This window comes from Diabrotica virgifera, chromosome 7, assembly GCF_917563875.1.
Source record: "Diabrotica virgifera virgifera chromosome 7, PGI_DIABVI_V3a".
NCBI classification, from domain to species: domain Eukaryota; kingdom Metazoa; phylum Arthropoda; class Insecta; order Coleoptera; family Chrysomelidae; genus Diabrotica; species Diabrotica virgifera.
The window spans coordinates 88027527-88050509 of record NC_065449.1 but is presented as its reverse complement, the minus strand read 5'-3'; the positions used below and the strand labels follow the sequence as shown (position 1 = coordinate 88050509).

Genomic DNA, 22983 nt, shown 5'->3' with positions numbered 1-22983 from the left:
TTCCCATGCCATTACATTTTCTTTTTCAAAGCTTGAGTGCTTGTTCCAGATAAATTTTAAAAAGGGTAGGCGAAATACAACAACCCTGCTTCAATCCTTTCGTGACCTTAAATCCCTCAGACATCCTTAATCCAGTTTTAATTTTTGCAGTCGTTCCATTATACAGACTTTGGACTGCTTTGATAAGGCCATGTTTAATGTTGGTTTGATGTAGGGTTGACCATAGTTTGCTGAGGGGCACACTGTCATATGTTTTTTGTAAGTCTACGTATACCAGTTGAACTTCTTTATTGACGGCTGTTTTTTTCTCAATAACTTGCGTAATAGAGTACACGTGGTCTACTGTGGACCGCCCAGCTCTAAAGCCAGCTTGCTCCTCTGCTTCGTAATCTCTATGGTCATTTTCTATTTTGTTCTTAATAAGTTTCCCATACATCCTACTTATTGTGCTGTTTACCGCAATTCCTCTGTAATTTTCACATTGATCCTTACTGCCTTTTTTGTGGATGGTTGACATGACAGATAATTTCCATTCTTTTGGTAATTCGGCGCCATTTAAGCAGTCTTGGAAGAGTTTTCTTAGCTGTTCTTGGAGTTTGTCTGTACCGGCTTTCACTAATTCTGCAGAGATGTCACCAGGACCAGGGGATTTTCCATTTTTCAGGGATTTGGTTATTTCTTCCATATCTGATTTACTTATTTGTAATGGTGATGAATTTATATATATACCTATCGTGTTGTCTTCTATGTTAACAAATTCTGGTATTTGCTCTGTTAGTAATTTTTTGAAATATTCTTCCCATTTTTCCGTTGTTATTGGTGATATATCGTCTTTTTTCTTATTAGTTCTCATATTTTTAATTAATCCCCAACTCTCTGTGCTTCTTCTACCTCCTATGTAAGGGTTGATTTTTTGGCAGTTCTTTTCCCATGATTCGTTCTTTTTTTGAGTTATGTTCTTTTTTACTTTGGCTTGGGATTCTTTGTAAATTATTTTATCGTTTTCTGTTTTTGTTGATAGGAACGTTTGGTATTTCCGACGTTTATCTGTAATTTCCTTTTCTACTTCTTCATCCCACCAGTACGGTTTTATTACTTTATGGTTTTCGTCACATTTCCCCAGTGCTTCTTCTGCTGCCAAATGAATGGACTTTTTGATGTGTTCGTAGTGTTCTTCGGTATTTTCAAAACTACCCCTTTCTAATTTTTCGTCTAAACGTTTTTTATCCAGTAGCTTTACACTTTCATGGTTTAGACTGTATAGATTATACCGTACTTGTTTTATTAACTAATTTGACTCGATGTGCTCTATCTTTTTCATATCTGTTTGGGAGTACCGCTTTAACTTTTAGCAGATGATGATAGGTGCCACATGATGGCCCTCTGGCTGCTTGCACATCTTGTATTTTAATAGCAGTTCTCTGTCTTACAACGCTATAATCTATTACAGATTTCAGATTTCTGGTCTGTTGTATCCAGGTGTACTTATGTATATCACGATGTGGATAAAATCCATTTAATATTTTTTTTGTGTGCATGTTGTTATTAATCTGGTTCCATTATCGTTTCTGGTATTTTCACCGTGTGCTCCTACCACTTTGTTGTTCAATTCCCGTCCAACTCTGCTATTGAGGTCTCCTAAAAGTATGATCTCCCTAGATGTTCCTACTTTTATAATTTCATCGTTCAGTTGTTCGAAGAATTCATCTTTATTGTTGATCAATGCGTCCTCATTAATTCCATATACTCCTAGTATGGCTATTCTGCTTCCTTTTATCGCGATGTTCATTTTTATAAAAATGAAATCATTTGAATATTGTGTAGAAAATAACAATGCTTTGGTCAAGGTCCATGACCAAAGCAAACATGGATAAAATAATGAAGACACAAAGAGCCATGGACCACACAATGTTAGGAGTAAAATCAAAAGACAAAATGCAAAACAACTGGATAAGAAATGGAACAAAAGTCAAAGATACAGGACAACATATAGACAGGCTAAAATGGAGTTTCGCAGGTCATAACGCCAGACAAACGGTCAATAGGTGAAATACCACGATACAACAATTGAGACCATGGAAAGGAAAGAGAGCAAGAGAATGACCCCAGATGAGATGGGGAGATGACATTAGAAAGATAGGAGGAACACACTGGAAAAAGAAAGCACAAAACAGAAGCGAATGGAGGAAACTGGGGGACGGCTATTTTCAAAATTGGACGAATTAAAGAGCAAAAGAACAAGAAGAAAATATCAACACTAATAAAGATATTCCTTGTAACGATTGTCATCATTACTATAACCAATACTAATATCAATAATAGAACCTGTGCACCATTATGCAGACCCGTTTAAGAATGTTAATCAAAGATTACTGACAACACGAAAGGCAGTACGGAATAACGGAATAAACAAACACAAACATTGCAATAAATGACAAAACAGTCACAAGGTACAAGCATGCCCACAATATTGCACTACTACGAAAAATACATTGGTCTTAAATAAAAATACTTAATAAAAATAAATCAACACAAAATAAAGTAATTAGCAAAAAAAAATAAAAAGAAACTCGACATTTGTGAGAATGACATTTTTGAGAAAAATTCTAGCACTTTCAAACATTTCAGTCTGGAATAAGTGTTACACCCCCTTATTAACTTATTTATTTTTAGCACATAACCAGAACGCGCGGACAGGTCGATTTTTAAAATAATCATAGTACAGTTGAGTCCGCGAGTCTTTACCCGTGCGTCATCATTTAAAGCATACGAAATAAGTCGGAAATTTACTGAACGCAACGGCAAATGGATATTATTCCGATCACGGGTTATTATAAAATTTGACATTATCAAATAAATAGAATGTCAAATTTAAGTTTTGCTTTAAAATTTTGGTGCATCATTACAGCTACATTTGAAGTAGCTTAATAAATTATTGTATTATCATTGTAGTCCGTTCTTTAACGGTAAAATATTGCAAAACCTCTAAATTTTAAAGAATCGCTTGGATTGACATGAAATTTGGCATACACATAGCTAACAAGTCAAAGAAAAAAAGTGATATTGTGCCGAAATGTGCTTTTGCCCCGGAGGTGCTTTTCACCCCCTCTCGGGGGTGAAAAAGTATTCGTTCAAAGTAAATCCGGAAATTGATAAACTGACTAATTTTAAGTAACTTTTGTTCTATAGAGTTTTTTCACTAAGTCAATACTTTTCGAGTTATTTGCCAGTGAATGTTCATTTTTTAACAAAATAACCACACTTTTAGACGGTTTTTTGCAAATAACTCAAATAGTACGTATTTTGTCGAAAAAACATTCCTAGCAAAAATATAGCCTGTAAAAAATTTTAAAAAAATGGTGTATGTATATATGACGTTTCTATACCAAGTAGAAGCAGAATTATAGCTAATTAAAAATAGGTTCATATTCGTCAAATTCCAAATGGAATACTTCAACGTGAAATAACCAAAAATAAAGCACATTTCGGGGAAAACTCATTACAACTTATTTAAAGTGTTTAAAAAAAGCTTCATTTTTGTTTTATAAAAAAAATTTCTAGCATCAAAAGTAAACAAGTTGCTCAAAATAAAGTTAGTCCCTTTTTTTGGTAAAAAAATCGGGAAAATCACCCCCTTATTATTATCTCAAATAAACTTAATCGTTACGACTTCACAAGTGTCTTGACCCGTGTATGTATTTTTTATATGATTTGTAAGTTTCATCGGTTCAAAGTCCTTATTTTTGAAAGGGCTGTAGTTAAAAGGGGTTGAACGGGTCACTCATCACGAATGTATGCAAATTTAGAAACACCAAATCTCAATCAATTTTTGTCTAACAAAATAACAAAAAAATACATGATATTCAGAAAAGCAATGCTGACTTTTTTTGTTTTTTGAGATTTTTGGTATCTCTAAAAATTTTTTAGTTATTTTGAAAACAAGCATATTTTTCAAAATTAAAATTTTTAGAAATTTTACTTTAAAACCAAATTTCTTTCAAAATAAGCACTTTGAATCGATGACACTTACAGATCATATAAACACAACATAAGTAAAATAATCTGTGGAGCGGTAACGATTAATTTCATTTAAGTTGCTAATTAGGGGGTGGTATTCCCGATCATTTTTGCAAAAACAAAAGGGACCAACTTTATTTTGAGCGTAACTTGCTTAAATTTAAAGCTAGAAACTTTTTGTAAAAACAGAAATAAAGCTTTTTTTTAAACGCTTTAAAAAAGTTATAATGGGATTTTCCCAAAAAGTGATTAATTTTTTGGATATTTTACGTCGAAATATTCTATTTGAAATTTGGTGAATATGAATCTATTTTTCATTGGCTATTACTCTGGTTTTACGAGGTCCAGAGACCTATAGCGTACACCATTTTTTTTTACTTTTTTACAGGCTATATTTTTGCTAAGAACGTTTTTTTCGACAAAATACTTAATTTGTGAGTTATTTGCGAAAAACCGTCTAAAAATGTAGTTATTTTGTTGAAAAATGAACATATTCACTCGCAAATAACTCGAAAAGTGCTGACTTGGCGAAAAAGCTCTATAGAACAAAAGTTACTTAAAATTAGTCACTTTATCCATTTCCAGACTTATTTTAGACTTATATTTTTTCACCCACAAGAGGGGGTGAAAGTCACCCCCAGGGCAAAAGCACACATCGGCACAATATCACTTTTTTTCTTTGACATGTAAGCTATGCCTATGCCAAATTTCATGTCAATCCAAGCGGTTCTTTAAAATTTAGAGCAAAAACTGTGAAAGAATGGACTATTGATTAATAAATAAATAAACAATTTATAAAAAAATTAGATAACATATTTTCTTTTTGTTATTTTATTCACTTTGGCGGAACCTTAAACACAAGCATTCAACTGTGTCAACAATGAGGTTAGCTTTGTATGTCGTCAAAATTTATCTTAAAATAACATAAACTTATCACAAAATTTCTAACTCCAATATAAAATTAGTTGTGAAAACAACTGTTTGTATACTATAAAAAACTTCAAAATGCAAAAACTCGACAAAATAACAGCAAAAAATTCAACAAACTGACAGCCACAAAAGTAAACAAACCAAAACGTCAGACATTGTACTTAAAATATGTGAAGACATTCCCAATCGTCTTTCTTTGTATTATACCTATCTCTTTTCAATACACTGAGTCTTAATCGTTCATAAAAATAACATGTGTTTTTACTATGGAGACCTACACAGAGGAGAGGAATCGAGATAGGACGACCTTGAAATTTTTGTACACAATTTTGCCTGTTTGCTTTGTTTCTCGCTAGGGCGGCGGTGGCGTAGAAATAGATGCTACTTTTGCATTGGAGTGAATGTGAAAATTTCGAAAATAATTAATTATTCGTAGTTAATATAAGATTATTGGTTTTGGTGGTTAATATTATTTAAATATGAGTGCCAAGAAAGCTTACACTAAAAGAACTTGCTTCGTACCGGGATTTATATCGAGTTATCGTTCCGATAAAAAATTCAAAAGGGAACTTAACGAAGTTAATAAAGACTTTTAATAAAGATTTGTCTTTATGTTATTTATAACGTTCGTGGATTAAACCTATTCGTTTGTATGTTATTTCCTTCGGTGTAAATAAAATTTGTGCCTATTATTGGTTTTTAACCTGAAAATTATAGTGATAATAGTAGGACGATCTTGAAAGTTTTTCTGTCGAAACAATGCATTTTTTGAGGCAAAATATTTCACAAAAATTAACATTAATTTTATAAAAGTCAGACTATCGTCTGCGTAGTTTATAGACATATATTTTTATTAACTAAATTTAAACATCTGATAGGTAAGCTTTCAGAATATAGATAAATGAAGTATTCAAAAAAAAGCAGTTTAAATTTTGATAAAAAGAATAATTAAAAAAATTGATCAATAAACTTCAAATTATTTAAATAACTTTTTAAAAACAATTACGTACAGTTAAGTCAATTTTTTCAACTAACAAACTTTTTGATATCAGTTACAAAGATATTAAAAAATTAATTTGCAGTTGAAATACCATTGGTATATAAATGTGGCAGTTAGATAATGTGACAAAATATTTCCGCTTCAAAATAAGCTGTCCTACATATTAAAGTAATGACAAATTTAAATTTGATGTCACATCTCCATCTACAATGGTATATAAAGAATACACTTTTGACCACACGTCGATATGTTACAAGGTTAAAATAATTTATTTTTGGCATAAAACATATTCAGCTACAATCCACCAATAAATTAATGTCTAATTACGCTAAAAACAAAAATAAAATGAGTTAAATATTAAATAAGTCCATAAGAGCTAATGTATTTGTAGCACCTATTCGAACACTTGCGCCTCTAGCGGCGATTGCTGAAAGTTGAATTAGAGGTTGAAAAGTTAGCCCACAAACGATGCATTGCGTTTCCACTCCTTCTTACAGGTCTCCATAGTTTTTACTTAAATAACAGGCGGCAGCTGGTTTGTCATTAATTTCATGCGTGCAAGAGAATGATGCTAAATAAAAAGTATGTGTTTTATCTCACCAGGTATTAATGACGCACGGGTAAAGACTCGCGGACTCAACTGTATATTATAGCATCAATGTTTCGAACTTTACGCGAACTCTCTTCAGGTGACAGGCATAACTTTGATTTTTTTAAATGGGAAAGTACATCATGTGACACCTCAATTAAAAGCTCTTAAAATACTTATTTCAAAAATGTATAATACTTTAATCCTATTTGAGAGCATCAGCGCAAAATTTCGGTTGAATTCTTTTTAAACGTGTATTTATTTTTTTTTTAAATTCTGAGAAAACTAATAAGTATTTTTTTAAAATTTAAACGCAGAAGGAAAAATTACATTATTACCGAAAGCAGAAAGTCCATTAGAATAAACAAAAAGTTTATTTTGAATGATATATTTGAAATTAACAATCAGACTAAATTTTCTCTTTTTTTTTTCACCCCTGTGACTTATTAAAATAAACATTATAGAAGTTCTCAGGGACTTTCGACCATCGATAATTCGACCGAAATTTTGCGCCTACGCACTCAAAAAGGATTAAAGTAATATACATTTTTGTAATCAGTGTTTCAAAAGCTGAGGTATCATAATATGATATACTTTCCTATTTAAAAAAATCAAAGTTATGCCTGTCAACTGAAGAGGGATCGCGTAAAGTTCGAAACATTGATGTTATAAGATTATACTATGATTATTTTAAAAATCGACCAGTTCGAACGTTTTGCTTATGTGGTAAAAATAAATAAGTCAATAAGGGGGGGGGTAACACTTATTCCAGTGCACTGTATAAACAATTCATAAAAACCCTCTCTTTAGAATTGAATTAAAACCTTTTTAAACCTAAATCAAAGTGTAAAAATGTCTCAAAAAAGACTATTCCAACAATAAAATAGCTGGTAAATAACTTTCCCTTGTTTTTTTCCCAATTTGTCCATGTCCAAAGTAAAACCTTTAAAAACTATACAGCAAACCTTTTGATGTGAGTAATATTTCATAAATATTACTCGAAACTTTGTTAGTGTTTTTAATAAAACCATATGTGTTATTACCTTTGTTTTCAGCTCTAGTTTTAAAATATTTTAGAAATTGAATGTCTAAAGTTTCCAAAATATTTTACAGCGTTAAGTAATGTTTGTTAAATAATTAAATAAAAGCCAAAACTAACATAAGTAGTACTTAGTCTCTCTATTCATTAAAATATTCGATATTACCATTATTAACAGGTCTGGATCCCGCGTATGAAAAAAAAGTTGATAAATAGCAAGCTGAAAATTTGTTAATAGCTTAAGGGTGTCTAGTCGGATAAACTTTGATATATGGGAACACTGGAACAGGGGCAGTTTTAATTGTGGAACAGGTTAAAAATTTGGAAGGGTCACACACCACGAAAACGGCACATTTATTTTGTCCGAGTCCGACAGAACAGACTTAAACTCTCCTAACAGAGATTAAACTCTCATGCAAAAAAATCAGACTGCTATTTATCACCTGTCATAATTCCTGTAATTTGACATATTCTACATGTTCCACTCATTAAAACGCCCATTTGGTGATAAATAGCAGTCTGATTGTTGCATGAGAGTTTAATCTCTGTTCGGAGAGGTTAAGTCTGTTCTGTCGGACAAAATAAATGTGCCGTTTTCGTGGTGTGACCGTTCCAAATTTTTAACCTGTTCCACAATTAAAACTGACCCTGTTCCAGTGTTCCCATATATCAAAGTTTGTCCGACTAGACACCCTTAATCTAAGTAATCTATTATGTAACTAATTAGTCCAGAAAGCCACTGCGCATCCGCTAGGAAAAATATTCTAATTCGGATTTCTTGCGCAATCTTACTCGAAAAGGACTCCTTTTAACAAATTTGCATGTTGCCAGGACCAAAAGGTGGTCAAAAAATTTTTAAACGTTTTTTTTTTTTGTTTTTTTCCTAAAATTATTTTTTTTGCATGGAAAAAAGTGTTTTTAGGTCTTTTGGATCATTCCAAACAGAAAAGGTCTTTAGTAACTTTTCTCTAAAAATGATAGTTTTTGACATATAAGCGATTAAAAATTGAAAAATTGCGAAATCGGCCATTTTTAACCCTCAAAAACTATGTGAAAAACTAAAAATTTTAATGTTGCCGAGGTAGGTAGATATTCTTTAAACATCGATTGATGAAATCCCGAAGAGTTTTTTGCAATACAATATTCAAAACTCCTTTGTTTTTTAATTGCTAATCAAGCGTGCGAGACACTATTTTACACCGACAGTATGGTGCAAATGAAAGGAATAAATTCGATATTTCGTAAACCGGCGACTTTAAGGAAAAATCCCGAAACAGGTCGATTTTTATTTTTAAGTTATGATATTGTGGCATATATGGTATACTAGTGACGTCATTTATCTGGACGTGATGACGTAATCGATGATTTTCTTAAACGAGAATATGGGTCGTGTGCTAGCTCATTTGAAAGGTTCTTCAATTCTCTATTCAGCAATATAAACATTTACATACTTATTTATACAGGGTGTCCAAAAAATTTTTATTAAATTAAATTATTTTACAAAAAAAGAAGTAGAACGACACCCTGTATAAATAATTATGTAAATGTTTACATTACTGAATAGAGAATTGAAGAACCTTTCAAATGAGCTACCACACGACCCCTATTCTCATTTAAAAAATCATCGATTACGTCATCACGCCCAAACGGATGACGTCACTAGTATACCATATATGCCACAATATCATAACTTAAAAATAAAAATCGACCTGTTTCGGGATTTTTCCTTAAAGTCGCCGGTTTACGAAATATCGAATTTATTCCTTTCATTTGCACCATACTGTCGGTGGAAAATAGTGTCGCGCACGCTTGATTAGCAATTAAAAAACAAAGGAGTTTTGAATATTGTATTGCAAAAAACTCTTCGAGATTTCATCAATCGATGTTTAAAGAATATCTACCTACCTTGGCAACATTAAAATTTTCAGTTTTTCACATAGTTTTTGAGAGTTAAAAATGGCCGATTTCGAAATTTTTCAATTTTTAATCGCTTATATGTCAAAAACTATCATTTTTAAAGAAAAGTCACTAAATACCTTTTCTGTTTGGAATGATTCAAAAAACCTAAAAAAAACTTTTTTTCCATGCAAAAAAATAATTTTAGGAAAAAAACAAAAAAAAACGTTTAAAAAATTTTTGACCTCCTTTTGGTCCTGGCAACATGCAAATTTGTTAAAAGGAGTCCTTTTTGAGTAAGATTGTGCAAAAAATCCGAATTAGAATATTTTTCCTAGCGGATGCGCAGTGGCTTTCTGGACTAAATAGGCATTGAAACATTATTAAAATTTGATCGCATACGAACGGTCTCAAATAAGCACACAATTCAACGATTCAGTCCGGTCCTGACGGAAGCGCATCTCAAAATCGCTGCTTGTCATGCATTTGTCCCGTTCAAAAATTGGTCAGGGTTTAATAACCTCACTCGCTAGTCATGTTCCTTTCACGCGAATTTTGATACGCCTGGAAGCGCTCGTCCGACCGCTTCCGATTCGAAAACGAGATGCGAAGTCTGTTACTGCTGCTATAAGGGGTAGGTATTTAGGTACAAATGGCTCGATTTCAATTATTTGCTTAATATTTTTACTAATATTTTATTTGACATTTTGAGATTTTTCCTTTTACTGATATTTTATAGTACCTACGACATTTTACAGACGAAGTCAAGTGACATTGCATTTTGTATAAGACAATTTGATGACTTATGATGATTAAAAAATGAGCTGTTTAAAAATATTTGGGATAAAGCTGAAAATATGGGCTTCGAACCTAAAAGAAAAATAATGATGATTGATATTGTCGGCGAAAGAGAGACCTATCGACGATTATACATCGAAATTTTTGATAATATTCTACAACAAATGAATTATCACTTTGAAAATTTTAAAGAAATAAACTATGTAGAATTATGTAATTTTAATATGTCTAATTATAATTCATTAAAATCTCCCACAAAGGTATGTACCTATTTAATTCAGTACGATTAAATTATGATTTTTTTTGATAATCTAGCTTTGCATTCTCAGTTAAATGTCATTTATAAAACACCTGAAATTAGTGATAAAGAAATACTTAGGAATCGGTTGAATTTTTTGAATACTACTGGTTTAAATCAGTCTCTGTGTGAAGTGGGCAAGTTGTGTGAATTAAGTAGTAGGTACTAACTATCCCAGCTACAAGTGCATCAGTTGAACGAAGTTTTTCAGTATTAAAACGCATCAAAAGTTTTACAATAAATTTTACAAGTGAAGACAGACTTTCCAAGTTAGCCCTATTATCCATTGAAAAAGAGTGCATTTATTAAACAATTATCAGAAAATCCAAAATTTTACGACGATGTTATCGACAAAAAATTTGCATTGGTTGATAAGAGAATAGGACTCAAGTATAAGTAAATAAGTGTCATATTGTTGAAAGTTGTGTGTTATGGAAGGTGATTCGAAATCGGAATATAAAAACAATTTTGAATAGAACTCTTCTTTTTAAGTTTAAAGAAACCAAGCCTGGAGCAGGGACTCGACCCTGAGCAAGCAGTACAGATCGATGATAAGTCACTAGATATACGATATACTAAGTCACTAGAGTCACTAACCTGCATTGATCGGGGTAGGATTTCGTTTGTGAGTCCTTGTATCCAGGACTCCCACATAATAAGCACTTTGCTGATAGAGAGCCCATATAGCGCATCAGAGTGCTATCGGAGGGGAAGTGGATAGTATGAAGCATTGGGGCGGGATGGAGTGACGCCCGCTTATAAGAGTAAATCCTCTTTGTCTCAATGAATTTGTATCACCCGAATCTCATTCTCAAGGCGTGTGCATGTCTCTCAGACTGGGTTAAACACTATACCTAATTTTTTGTAGTTCTTGTTTTTAGTCGATATAAGTTAACAGGTAATACATTAGGTATACACCTATTAAGTAGATATATGTTTTGATCTCGACCCTCGTAAGAAAATATTTGTTAAACCCTTATTGAGTCGCTTCCTCTTCCGAAAATGTCACCGCACGCCACTGGTGTACCTGCTCTAAACTGTTGCAGTTTTAGTATGGGTTAGTCTTTAAGCTACATTGACGTAAAGTTTTCTTGCGGTATCACGTATCGCAAAATCAGGTACATATTTAAGTAAACGTTTTAAACAAATTATTTTTGAAGTTATAATGAATTTTTATTTTTCTGGGCGCCTGCGCACACCGACAGTATGGTATTAGTCGCTACATCTTTTAAGTTATGTAGCGCAAATAAGATGTGCATGAAAATAATATATTATTAGTCTTTTAGTAAATATATTTATTATAATTTTTGTGTCTGTGGATTTGTCTTCCTCGTAATAAGTATTATTGAAAATGTGTATTTTCAATTAATCTATCTGTCACCGTGATTGTAATTATGTCCGAGAAATGATCGTCTGTATACAGAACGGTGGTAGCTCATCGGTAGAGCATTTGCCTAAGGATCGGTATTCTTTTAGTTTTTTCTAAAATTAGTTTAATATTTAAATGCAATACAAAAAAACTGTTTAAAGTAGATTCGTTGAAATCATAATATGAAGTTAGATTATATTATAATAGAAGTATAACTTCTTACGCGCGTACAAAGTACACACACATTCTTTTTTATCTTAGCTGTTCGTTTTAAAATTTGCTCTGAAATGTCTATAACTTTTTCAGCTGGTGTATAATCAAATTACAGTTACAAGTAACATTGCAGAGACATTTCTATAAAAATCTAGGATCCGACTTACTTATAAGCTATTTTTGTATAGCTCCCGATTGAACTATGTTGTTATTCAAAATTGAAATTTAAATCATAGAGAGACCATGTAAACTAAAAGAAACAAATGATTAAGAAGCAAAAAGGCAAAAATTAACATTATATTCTATTAATACATGCATCTACATATTTCTACAAAAACCGTGAATCTAAGCCAATATTGGATACATCCTAAGAAAAAAGTGCAAATAAAAACCCACAACAAAATAGCTACAACCACCTCCAAACCAACTTACCATTTGGATGTAGCCGTGGTCTTCCTCTTGGTCGTTTTATTAAAGGTTTTGGAGCTGTAATTTAAATAAACCATAGAAACACAAATAAAAATACAAAGTTCGAAATATTATTTAGCCATTCATAAAATGTTTCAACAAAATTGTGATTGGTTAAAGCATGAGTATGTTCTAAACAAGCAATTTTAAAAGTGTAGTTGTATAGAATTTTTTTTCTTGCTTATAACGTAGGTCACAAGTTTTTTGAGAAAAAATGCTTCAATGTAGAGGTATTGGATTTTGACAAGAGCTTTGAGTCATGCCGAGAACACAAGTTTACGTGAAATTTTTCTAGGTCATAGCTCTTGTCAAAATCCATTACCTATAAAATTAACAATAATTCCCGTTGGATTTATTACCTTAGATGATAAAGAATTCAGTGGTCGTTTGCCAAAAGCAGATATGTCCATTTTTGGTACTTTTCAGGAGAGCAAATTTAAATTTCCACGACGGCCATAAAACTACAGTTTTTTTTCTGTGTCAACTCACATAAATAGCTGTATAAACATTAAACTCAAAATCAAATATAAAATATAATTTCTAAAACTGTGATTTTATGGACATCGTGGACATTTGAATTTGCTCTTCTAAATAATATCGAAAGTGGACATATCAGCTTTTGGCAAACAGCCACTCAATTGTTTTATGAAATTGTGTAATTTGTTTCGTGATCAAGACAAGTTGTCTTTTGCGACCATTTATAGAACAATAACTATAGGTTTGTTCGTAGTACGATCCAAACGATCAGCAACCGTTGCCAACCATCAGACGCATGCGCAGTTAACCGTTGGCGCTGCGCAGTTAACAGTTAGAGTTTGTAGATTAGGAACGCGCATGCCTCTGATGGTTGGCAACGGTTGCTGATCGTTCTACGAACAAACCTAATATACACAAGGAGTTTTGGCACTTCTTAACTGCTATCCTACATAGGCCTGGATTCCGCGTACCAAAAAAAAGTTGATTAATAGCAAGCTGAAAATTTGTTAATAGCTTAACGGTGTCTAGTCGGACAAACTTTGATGTACGGTAACACTGGAACAGGGGAAGATTTAATTGTGGAACATTTTAAAAATTTGGAACGTCAGATTACGAAAACGTCCCATGTATTTTGTCGGACAGAACATCCAATTGATTTGTTACCTTTTCATTAAACTCTCATGCAAAAATCAGACTGCTATTACTAACCAACATGATTCCTGTCATTTGACATGTTCTTCGTGTTCCTCTCATTAAAATGCCCAGTTGGCGATAAACACCAGTCTGATTTTTGCATGAGAGCTTAATGAAAGGGTAACAAATCAATTGGAAGTTCTGTCCGACAAAATACATGAAACGTTTTCGTAGTCTGACGTTCCAAATTTTAAAACTGTTCGACAATTAAAACTTCCCCTGTTCCCGTGTTCCCGTGCATCAAATTTTGTCCGACTAGACACCGTTAAGCTATTAACAAATTTTTAGCTTGCTATTAATCAACTTTTTTTGGTACGCGGGATCCAGATCTAACACATTGTATGTCATCTTTAAATTGGACAAAAGTGCCAATACTTTGTAGAAGATTTAAATGTCAAAAATATACTGAAGATAAGTTAGCAAGAATTTCTATAAAGACCATGTAGTTGTAGTAAACCGTCCGCACCAAACCGACGGCTAGTCTCCTATACAAGGCATCTAATCCTATCTACTAGTCATCCTCTTATTTTATATTCTTCTTAGCATATTTTGTCAAGCTGAAGATGAGATGGCGGAACACCTTCTGGGCAACTGGATAGGATAAGGAACAATACATTTGAGCGTTATTAACTCGAGCCCTAATACTTCGCAGAAGTGTCATCAAAGACCATAATAAGACTTTGTTAACCTTCCGCTACCGGAGGGGGTACAGATTGTACCCCAAATTCGATTTTTCATGAATAATTTTTAAAAATTTTGGAATTTTGTTTAACTGTTCTAGTTACTTCTTCATTGGGATGTGTAAAAGCATATCCAACCATTTGTTTTCAATTTGACATATTTTTACCTATGAAAAGTGCAGCACTGTGCTTGGGGTACAAGTTGTACCCCCTCCGTCAACCGCGGTACAGTTCATTGCGGTCGACGCCACTGACTAAACCAGACGTTTTGCGCACGGCACCAAACCTGTTGTTTGCAATAACACACAAATCAGTTCTGTGGATGACTTAGTGCTAACATACCGTTTTAGTTTATCCATTTGTGATTACACGATTTACCGATATGTCGAAAGAAATAAAGTTAGACCTTCGGAAAGAACAGGATCGTGAAACTGCAGTGCAGTGGTTAGAGGAAAGTGATGATGATTACCTTTCTGAAAGAGATAGTTTATCGGATGATTCAGAATTAGATGATAATTTAGAAGTAGCGGAATATGAGCCTGAAATTCTGCAGGTAATTTTTATTTTTGTTTTATGTACGATATTTCTATCTTGAGTTTATTATATTTTAGCCATCTGAGAGCGACAGTAATGATTCTGATAAACCAGTTTTGGGGGCAGTAGATTCCAAATTTATTTCCAAGAATGGTACAGTTTGGAAAAATCGTCGTTTACGAAAAACTAGATGTCGCACAAAAAACTTGCTCGAAAAACCAGGGCTTACAGAAAAATCTAAAAATGTCGCTAAAATTAGTGATTGCTTCAAATTATTTGTAGATGAGAAAATTGTAGAGATCATCGTCAAATGTACAAACCAGAAAGCGGAGAAATACATTCAGGATTGGAATGGGAAAAATCCTAATAAAACAAGAACCTGGTTGCCCACTGATTCAGTGGAAATTTATGCGGTCTTAGGACTCTTGATTACGGCGGGTGCGCTAAAAGCCAATAGGGAACCAGTGCACTTTTTGTGGTGTCGAAACCCTTTGTACAGTCGATCTATTTTTCCGGCTGCCATGTCACGCGACCGATTTCTAGATATAATTTTACTTATGCGATTCGATGATTTGAACACTAGAGAAGAACGTAGAAGTTCTGACAAACTAGCAGCTTTTAGGGAAGTGTTTACAAAGTTTGTAGAACACTGTAAAGAAAGTTTTAAGTGCCACTCTCATCTAACTGTTAATGAACAACTTGTAAGTTTTAGAGGTAAGTGTCCATTTAGAGTCTACATGAAATCAAAACCAGCCAAGTATGGCATCAAAATATGGGCTCTAGTTGATGCAACAATCACCTATGCTGCTAACGTTCTGCTGCCTTCACCTATGCTGCGATTTATACTGGAAAAGATGGTAACAAACCAGAAAAAGACCAGGGCAAAAGAGTAGTACTTGATTTGGTCTCATTTCTAAAAACTGGTTATGGCATCACTACTGATAATTTCTTTACCAGTGTTCCCTTGGCAAAACAACTCCTAGATCGACAAATAACATTATGTGGAACACTTCGAAAAAACAAGCAGGATATCCCTCCAGCCCTACTACCCAATATTTCTAGACAAGAAAAGTCCTCAGTTTTTGCCTTCACTCAGGAAATAACACTGGCGTCTTACGTTCCTAAAAAGAATAAGGCAGTAATTTTATTGAGTACAGAACATAACGACGATAAAATTAGCGGAGAAGAGACGGACTATAAGCCAGACATAATCTTGCATTACAATTCTACAAAAGGTGACGTAGATACTATGGATAAGATGGTAAATGAATATTCTTGTAAAAGAGCCTCTAAGAGATGGCCATTTGTTTTGTTTCAAAATCTTCTAGACATTGCAGGTCTGAATGCATACGTACTGTGGACGACAAAGAATTCCATTCGTGCGTATGAAGCTTCTCACAGACGCAGAGAATTTTTACTAAACCTGGGTCAAGAACTTATAAAGCCCCATGTCGATAGGCGACTACAAAGTCCACAAAAATTCCATAAGCGAATTATAAACGCGATGTACGAATTATGCCCACCGCCACCAAGGGAGAATCGCGAAAACGACGCCACCATCTTAAAATCCTCAGGGCGATGTTTACTTTGTCCACGCAAGAAGGACCGCAAAAGCAGAAAAACGTGCAATTCTTGTAAATTCTTTGTTTGTGCTGAACATCAAACAACCACAACAATTCAAACAATAATATGTACAAAATGTAAAGCTAATCAAAAAAACGATAATTAATTTTTTCAAGACACCATATATTTTTTTATTGTTACTTATATTCAATAAAAAATACTTGCATTTGTTTTAATTATGTTTTAACTAAAATTATTGCATTATGTTAATATTTAATCTATAAAAATGCATGGGGTACATAATGTACCCCCTCCGTCAACTACAAAACAACTTGACCCTTCGGTAGCGAAAGGTTAAAAAGGCTGAGTTGAAAGGACAGGTTTAACCACGCCAGGATCGAGCCACAATAGACCTCTCAGGTCGAGTGGAATGGTGATTAAGCGCTTATGAACCTAACCTAACCTTTTGCCAAATTAGTTGTTAGTTTAGTTTTGGTTCTTATCAACCAGAAGTCAAGGTTTTTACTTAACAAAAAATAGTATGAAACTCACAAAAGAGATATGCTAATTAAAAACGAGAAAAGAAAACATATAAACAACTCAATGAGGATATCGTTTAACTAACAGAAGTGACAAAGATAAAAAGCAGTGAACGGTGGGGAAACGCAGGAAGGCGGGGCACTACATGAACAACATAAAAATTGTGAATTAAGACTAAGACCTCAAGTTTATGGAAACCCAGAAAAAATTTTCCAATAGACAACGAAAAGTCCATGCTGTAATGTATGAAAAGTGTCTCTAGAAATTGTCCAAAGAGAAGCAGACGACCTCATTATATTAAAAAGAGCCATCTTAAGAGCTATGATTAAACAAAATGGAATAAAGTTGATGGATTCGACCGTTACTTGATGGAAGTTCATTTTATCTAATAATAAAACACTGAAAACGTTTGTTTTCTATACTTCCACAGAATTTATTATAACTAAGTGACTACAGCTGTTTCGGCAGAGTGCCTTTCTCAAGTGATATAGTTTACAATGTGTTTGCCTTTTTAAGTCTTCAACTGAAGAAGTTGAGGAGTGGGGAGCTGTTTGTCTCGAGTTGGTCATTCAGAATTATATCTGTATTTTTCAGTTTATTAATTTCCATCGATTCTAAAAAAGATAGCTTAAGGCCTTTATTTTGAATATGCAGAATTTGAAACTCTTCATTGAAAGAATGATTATGATCTAGAAGGTGAAGTGCGTATGTAGAAGTGTCTGTTTTTCTATTGTTGAATGCCCTTTTGTGTTCTGCTATCCGTTTGTCAAAAGTTCTGCCAGTTTGACCGATGTACGTTTTCGGACAGTCACCACACGTTAGTTTGTACACACCACTCTGTAGTTGCTTTCTCTTTCGGCTTTTATTGTTCTTAATATATTTGCTCAAGTTGTTGTTAGTTCTGAAAGCTGGTGTTATTCCTTTCTTTTTTATGTATCTGGCTATTTTTGTTGTTATCTTGCCAGTATATGTGAGAGAGCAGAAGGTACTGGGTTCTTTCTGTGGTGGTGGATACACTAATTTCAGGGCTTTCTTATGGAGTTTTTGGTTTAAAATTTTGTTAACTGTTTGTTCGTTATAGCCGTTGTTTACTGCTATTTGTTTAATGATGTTTAGTTTTATCTCGAAGTTATTTTTTGTCATGGGAATTTCTGTCAGTCTATGTATCATGCTATGGTAGGCCATCCTACACAACACAAATTAGCAGCCTACCATAGCATGATACATAGACTGACAGAAATTCCCATGACAAAAATAACTTCGAGATAGAACTAAACATCATTAAACAAATAGCAGTAAACAACGGCTATAACGAACAAACAGTTAACAAAATTTTAAACCAAAAACTCCATAAGAAAGCCCTGAAATTAGTGTATCCACCACCACAGAAAGAACCCAGTACCTTCTGCTCTCTCACATATACTGGCAAGATAACAACAAAAATAGCCAGATACATAAAAAAGAAAGGAATAACACCAGCTTTCAGAACTAACAACAACTTAAGCAAATATATTAAGAACAATAAAAGCCGAAAGAGAAAGCAACTACAGAGTGGTGTGTACAAACTAACGTGTGGTGACTGTCCGAAAACGTACATCGGTCAAACTGGCAGAACTTTTGACAAACGGATAGCAGAACACAAAAGGGCATTCAACAATAGAAAAACAGACACTTCTACATACGCACTTCACCTTCTAGATCATAATCATTCTTTCAATGAAGAGTTTCAAATTCTGCATATTCAAAATAAAGGCCTTAAGCTATCTTTTTTAGAATCTATGGAAATTAATAAACTGAAAAATACAGATATAATTCTGAATGACCAACTCGAGACAAACAGCTCCCCACTCCTCAACCTCTTCAGTTAAGGACTTAAAAAGGCAAACACATTGTAAACTATATCACTTGAGAAAGGCACTCTGCCGAAACAGCTGTAGTCACTTAGTTATAATAAATTCTGTGGAAGTATAGAAAACAAACGTTTTCAGTGTTTTATTATTGGAATAAAGTTCCAGAAAAAGATACCAAACTAGCTAAACATTTTAAAAACTCTGGTAAAATAGCAATTAACCAATTAACATAATATATTATTATCTTACTCCAACTATATAAATATACTATACGGTTTATAGCTGCTTATACGATAAAAGTTTTAACATTTTGTTATTATAGTAGCTCTTAGGGTTGTATTATTTTGAACTGCACAGAACTGTTCTAGTTATATGTGGCGTACCAAAGTTATATTGTTCCTTATGTAAAACGCTGCCTGTAGTTTATTGAAGTTTCCCTATTTTCTGATTGTCAGTTAAAAATAAGGTGTATTTTCATAGAGATTCCCTAAACTTAAATACTTCAGTCTTCTGAATTATGTCAACTTTTCTTAAAATATTTTTGTCTTGGGTCATAACAATATCAATTCATTTCATAGATATGATGCTCCTCATTTCATAGACACCTAACCTCCCAAGCTCCTCCCACCAACTCTTGTTTGATCATCTTCTCATACTGCATCCAGATTGTAGTTAAATAAAACTATTACTTTGTAACATGTTTTAATTTTTTCTTAATAACTATATTGCACATCGGGTGTCTGTACCATTACTAAAAAGCCTTAAGACGCGCCTAAATACCTATTTAAGCAAGTGCATGGAGTCTGTATGTCCCCAATTTGTAAAAAAAATTAACAAGCAAAAAAAACGAACAAATTTATTATGTACTGTTGTGGAATTGTTTTTTTAAGGAAATTAAAAAAAAAATTAAATTTATATCAACGACCATGAAATGATAGTTTTTCATCACCCTGTATATGGCCAAATTTGTTTAGAATTTAAGTTTGTTTTTAAACAAGTGTTTCGGAAAAATTAAAACGATTAGTGATAATTATTCGATGAAATGGACGGGGCATTAACAAAACATTTCGGTGATTAGAAAGTGGAGAGAGCGTTGACGGGACAATAACGTTTTTAAGATCCTTCCGGGAAGGTATTTTAATGTGGTATACAAACTGTATTATTTTAGTTGTAAAAAGTAGAAAGTAGAAAATAACTAATTATGATTTTCCTTGAAATTTGACAAATTGGAAGGTTTCTTAAGAAATAAATGGTTTGAGAGAGGGTGTTTGTTTCTTGAACGAAAAATATCGGGAGAAGGGATAATGGATGTGAGAGTATGGATTTGAGAGAAAAATAAAGTCAGTGTGTAATGAACATGGAGAGAAGGCAGCCGAGTTTTTTAAAAGTGTAGAATCAGTGTAGAGTTGGTGTGATCAGCCTTTGCGAGCAGAATCAAGTTGAAACCAAATCGTCGACCGGTTGAAAAGCTAATTTCCTGGTCCGGGGGAGATTTCTTTGTTTTGTCTAGAACGAGTAGCTGATTATTATCCGTTTGTGCACTAGATATTCGAGCAAGTCCTGTGTATTTTTCTTGGAAGCAGTTTTGACGAGGGGGATTTTTTTCGCAACAACCAGAGAGTACGTGTTGAGAGAATCAAGGACAGCGCAATCCAGAAAACGAGGGAGTGAAGAATAAAAGGTTAGTCAAATCATTTGTCTGAATGGAGAAAAGTTATTTATATCAAGACCATATTTGTTTACTTGTTTATTGAAAAATATTTTTGTAACACAGTTAGTCATTTCAAATTTGAGAAATCAATTCAAAAGAAGAAAAGTAAAATTCATTCAATTTAGTATGAGTAAATAAGAAATTAATTAAATAAATAATTTTGTCAAAACAAGGACATATCAGAGTTAGAGTTTTAATTTATTAAGTTAGAGATTGTTGCAACAAAGTTAAATTTTAATATTTTTGAATCAAATGTACACGGCATTTAATAAAAACAATAGATTACATTTATATGAATTTGAGTGTTGTCAATTTCCCTGTTTCTACCCTGGAAGAAGTAAGCAACTAGAAATACTAGAAGCCACAGATTACAGGTATTGTATCAAATACAAAATTAGCCCTGATAATAAAATTGATTGGAAAATTTAATTGGAATTTACGTCTTTACATGGGCAATAAATAAAATAATTGGATAATCAATCAAATTAAGAATTTACTAATTAATCTAATTAAATAGAAAAGGTAGAGCATAACAGTACATATTAATATCTATTGAATTTTCTTACACTTGTATATTTAAACAATATTTGCATATTTTATTTGTGATCGCTGCACAAACTTGATTGCACTAATAACACATTTCCGATTTGGAACACACATCACATCGCTTCATTTTTGCAGTTTTCCGGTTACACGAACACTCTTTACCAAGTTTGGTCTGGATTCTGCTCCTGATATCTCTTGGGATTTCTTTAGTGAAGCTCCTTTATTAAATGCAGTTAGTTTATTCTGAAGATTATTTCGCGCGTTTTTTCATTATAAATAATGTAGGACTTTGCAGTGACCACATTCATAAGGTGCAAGAATATTGTCATCAGCCACTACATCTGCACTGTCAGCTTTTCTAATCCATAGTGCCGGATCTACCCATGAGATGGCGACTCTAATTTCGGTAAATGGCGACATTTCGGTACTGTCAACATTTCATGTCAATCGGATTATTATTTAACGAGCTATATAGGTCTGGATACCGCGTATGAAAAAAAAGTTGATTAATAGCAAGCTGAAAATTTGTTAATAGCTTAAGGGTGTCTAGTCGGACAAACTTTGATATATGGGAACACTGAAACATGGAAGTTTTAATTGTGGAACAGGCTAAAAATTTGGAACGGTCAGACCACGAAAACGTCACATGTATTTTGTCCGACAGAACTTCCGATTGATTTGTTACCCTTTCATTAAACTCCCATGCAAAAATCAGACTGCTATTTATCATCTGTCATAATTCCTATCATTTGACACGTTCTACGTGTTCCACTCATTATAATGCTCAGTTCTTGATAAATAGCAGCCTGATTTTTGCATGAGAGTTTAATGAAAGGGTAACAAATCAATTGGATGTTCTTTCGGACAAAATACATGTGACGTTTTCGTGGTCTGACCGTTCCAAATTTTTAAACTGTTCCACAATTAAAACTTCCCCTGTTCCAGTGTTCCCATATATCAAAGTTTGTCCGACTAGACACCCTTAAGCTATTAGGTACCAAATTTTCATCTTGCTTTTAGTCAACTTTTTTTTCATACGCGGGATCCAGACCTAATAGAGCTTGAAGAGGAATAGGACGCAAGAAAATGTCCTGACTCCGAAACATAAGGCAATGGACAGGGATTAACGACATACAATCTCTGATACACATTGCAAGAAACAAAGAGTTAATGGAAAATGTGATCGCTAACATCCATTAGTTGATTTGCATCTGAAGAAGAAGAAGAAGAAAAAGAAGAAGAAGAGCTTGAAATGACGCTACTTTTAAGATTTTTATAAACAATGGATTAAACCAATTTCGTGTGTTGATTTATCACTTTTTAAAAAGTATTGTCCAAACAGAGCAATGGTTCAAAAAGTCTTATGGAGCGCTCTGGAAGGCCAAATAAGGCAGTTATTTCCGAAAACATCGAAAAAAAAATGCTGAAAAAATTATTATGGAAAACCGTAAAGTGAAGTAGTAAGATATCTGGCACTCTAAAGTTATTGAAGGGTGGCGTTTTCACTATTATACACAAACATTTAGGTAAGAGAAAGCTGATTTCTTACATCAGAACAAAAACAACAACGAATTTATGAGTCTCGACTGGATCCATCGAATGGATCCATCACTTCACTCCGGAATCAAATTGGCTGTCATCTGAGTGGAGCGCACTCGAAGAAAGCCATTCAAAGCCACCAAAGACGCAACAAACCGTCGCGGCGGAAAGGTCATTGCTTCTGTATTTTGGGATCCGCAACGATTTTTTTCATTGGCTATTGGAAACTTGGA

At 33.4% G+C, this 22983-nt stretch overlaps 1 protein-coding gene across 4 annotated transcripts in view; it reads right to left on the bottom strand.

The window, feature by feature from the left end:
* The window catches only part of LOC114329654 (zinc finger and BTB domain-containing protein 8A-like), a 184604-nt gene that overhangs the window by 32097 nt on the left and 129524 nt on the right, over positions 1-22983 (bottom strand). For all 4 annotated transcript variants that reach the window (XM_028278836.2, XM_028278834.2, XM_028278835.2 and 1 more), the window contains one exon: positions 12582-12635. In XM_028278836.2, coding sequence (XP_028134637.1) covers positions 12582-12635 — 54 coding nt within the window. The remainder of the gene's footprint in view (positions 1-12581; positions 12636-22983) is intronic.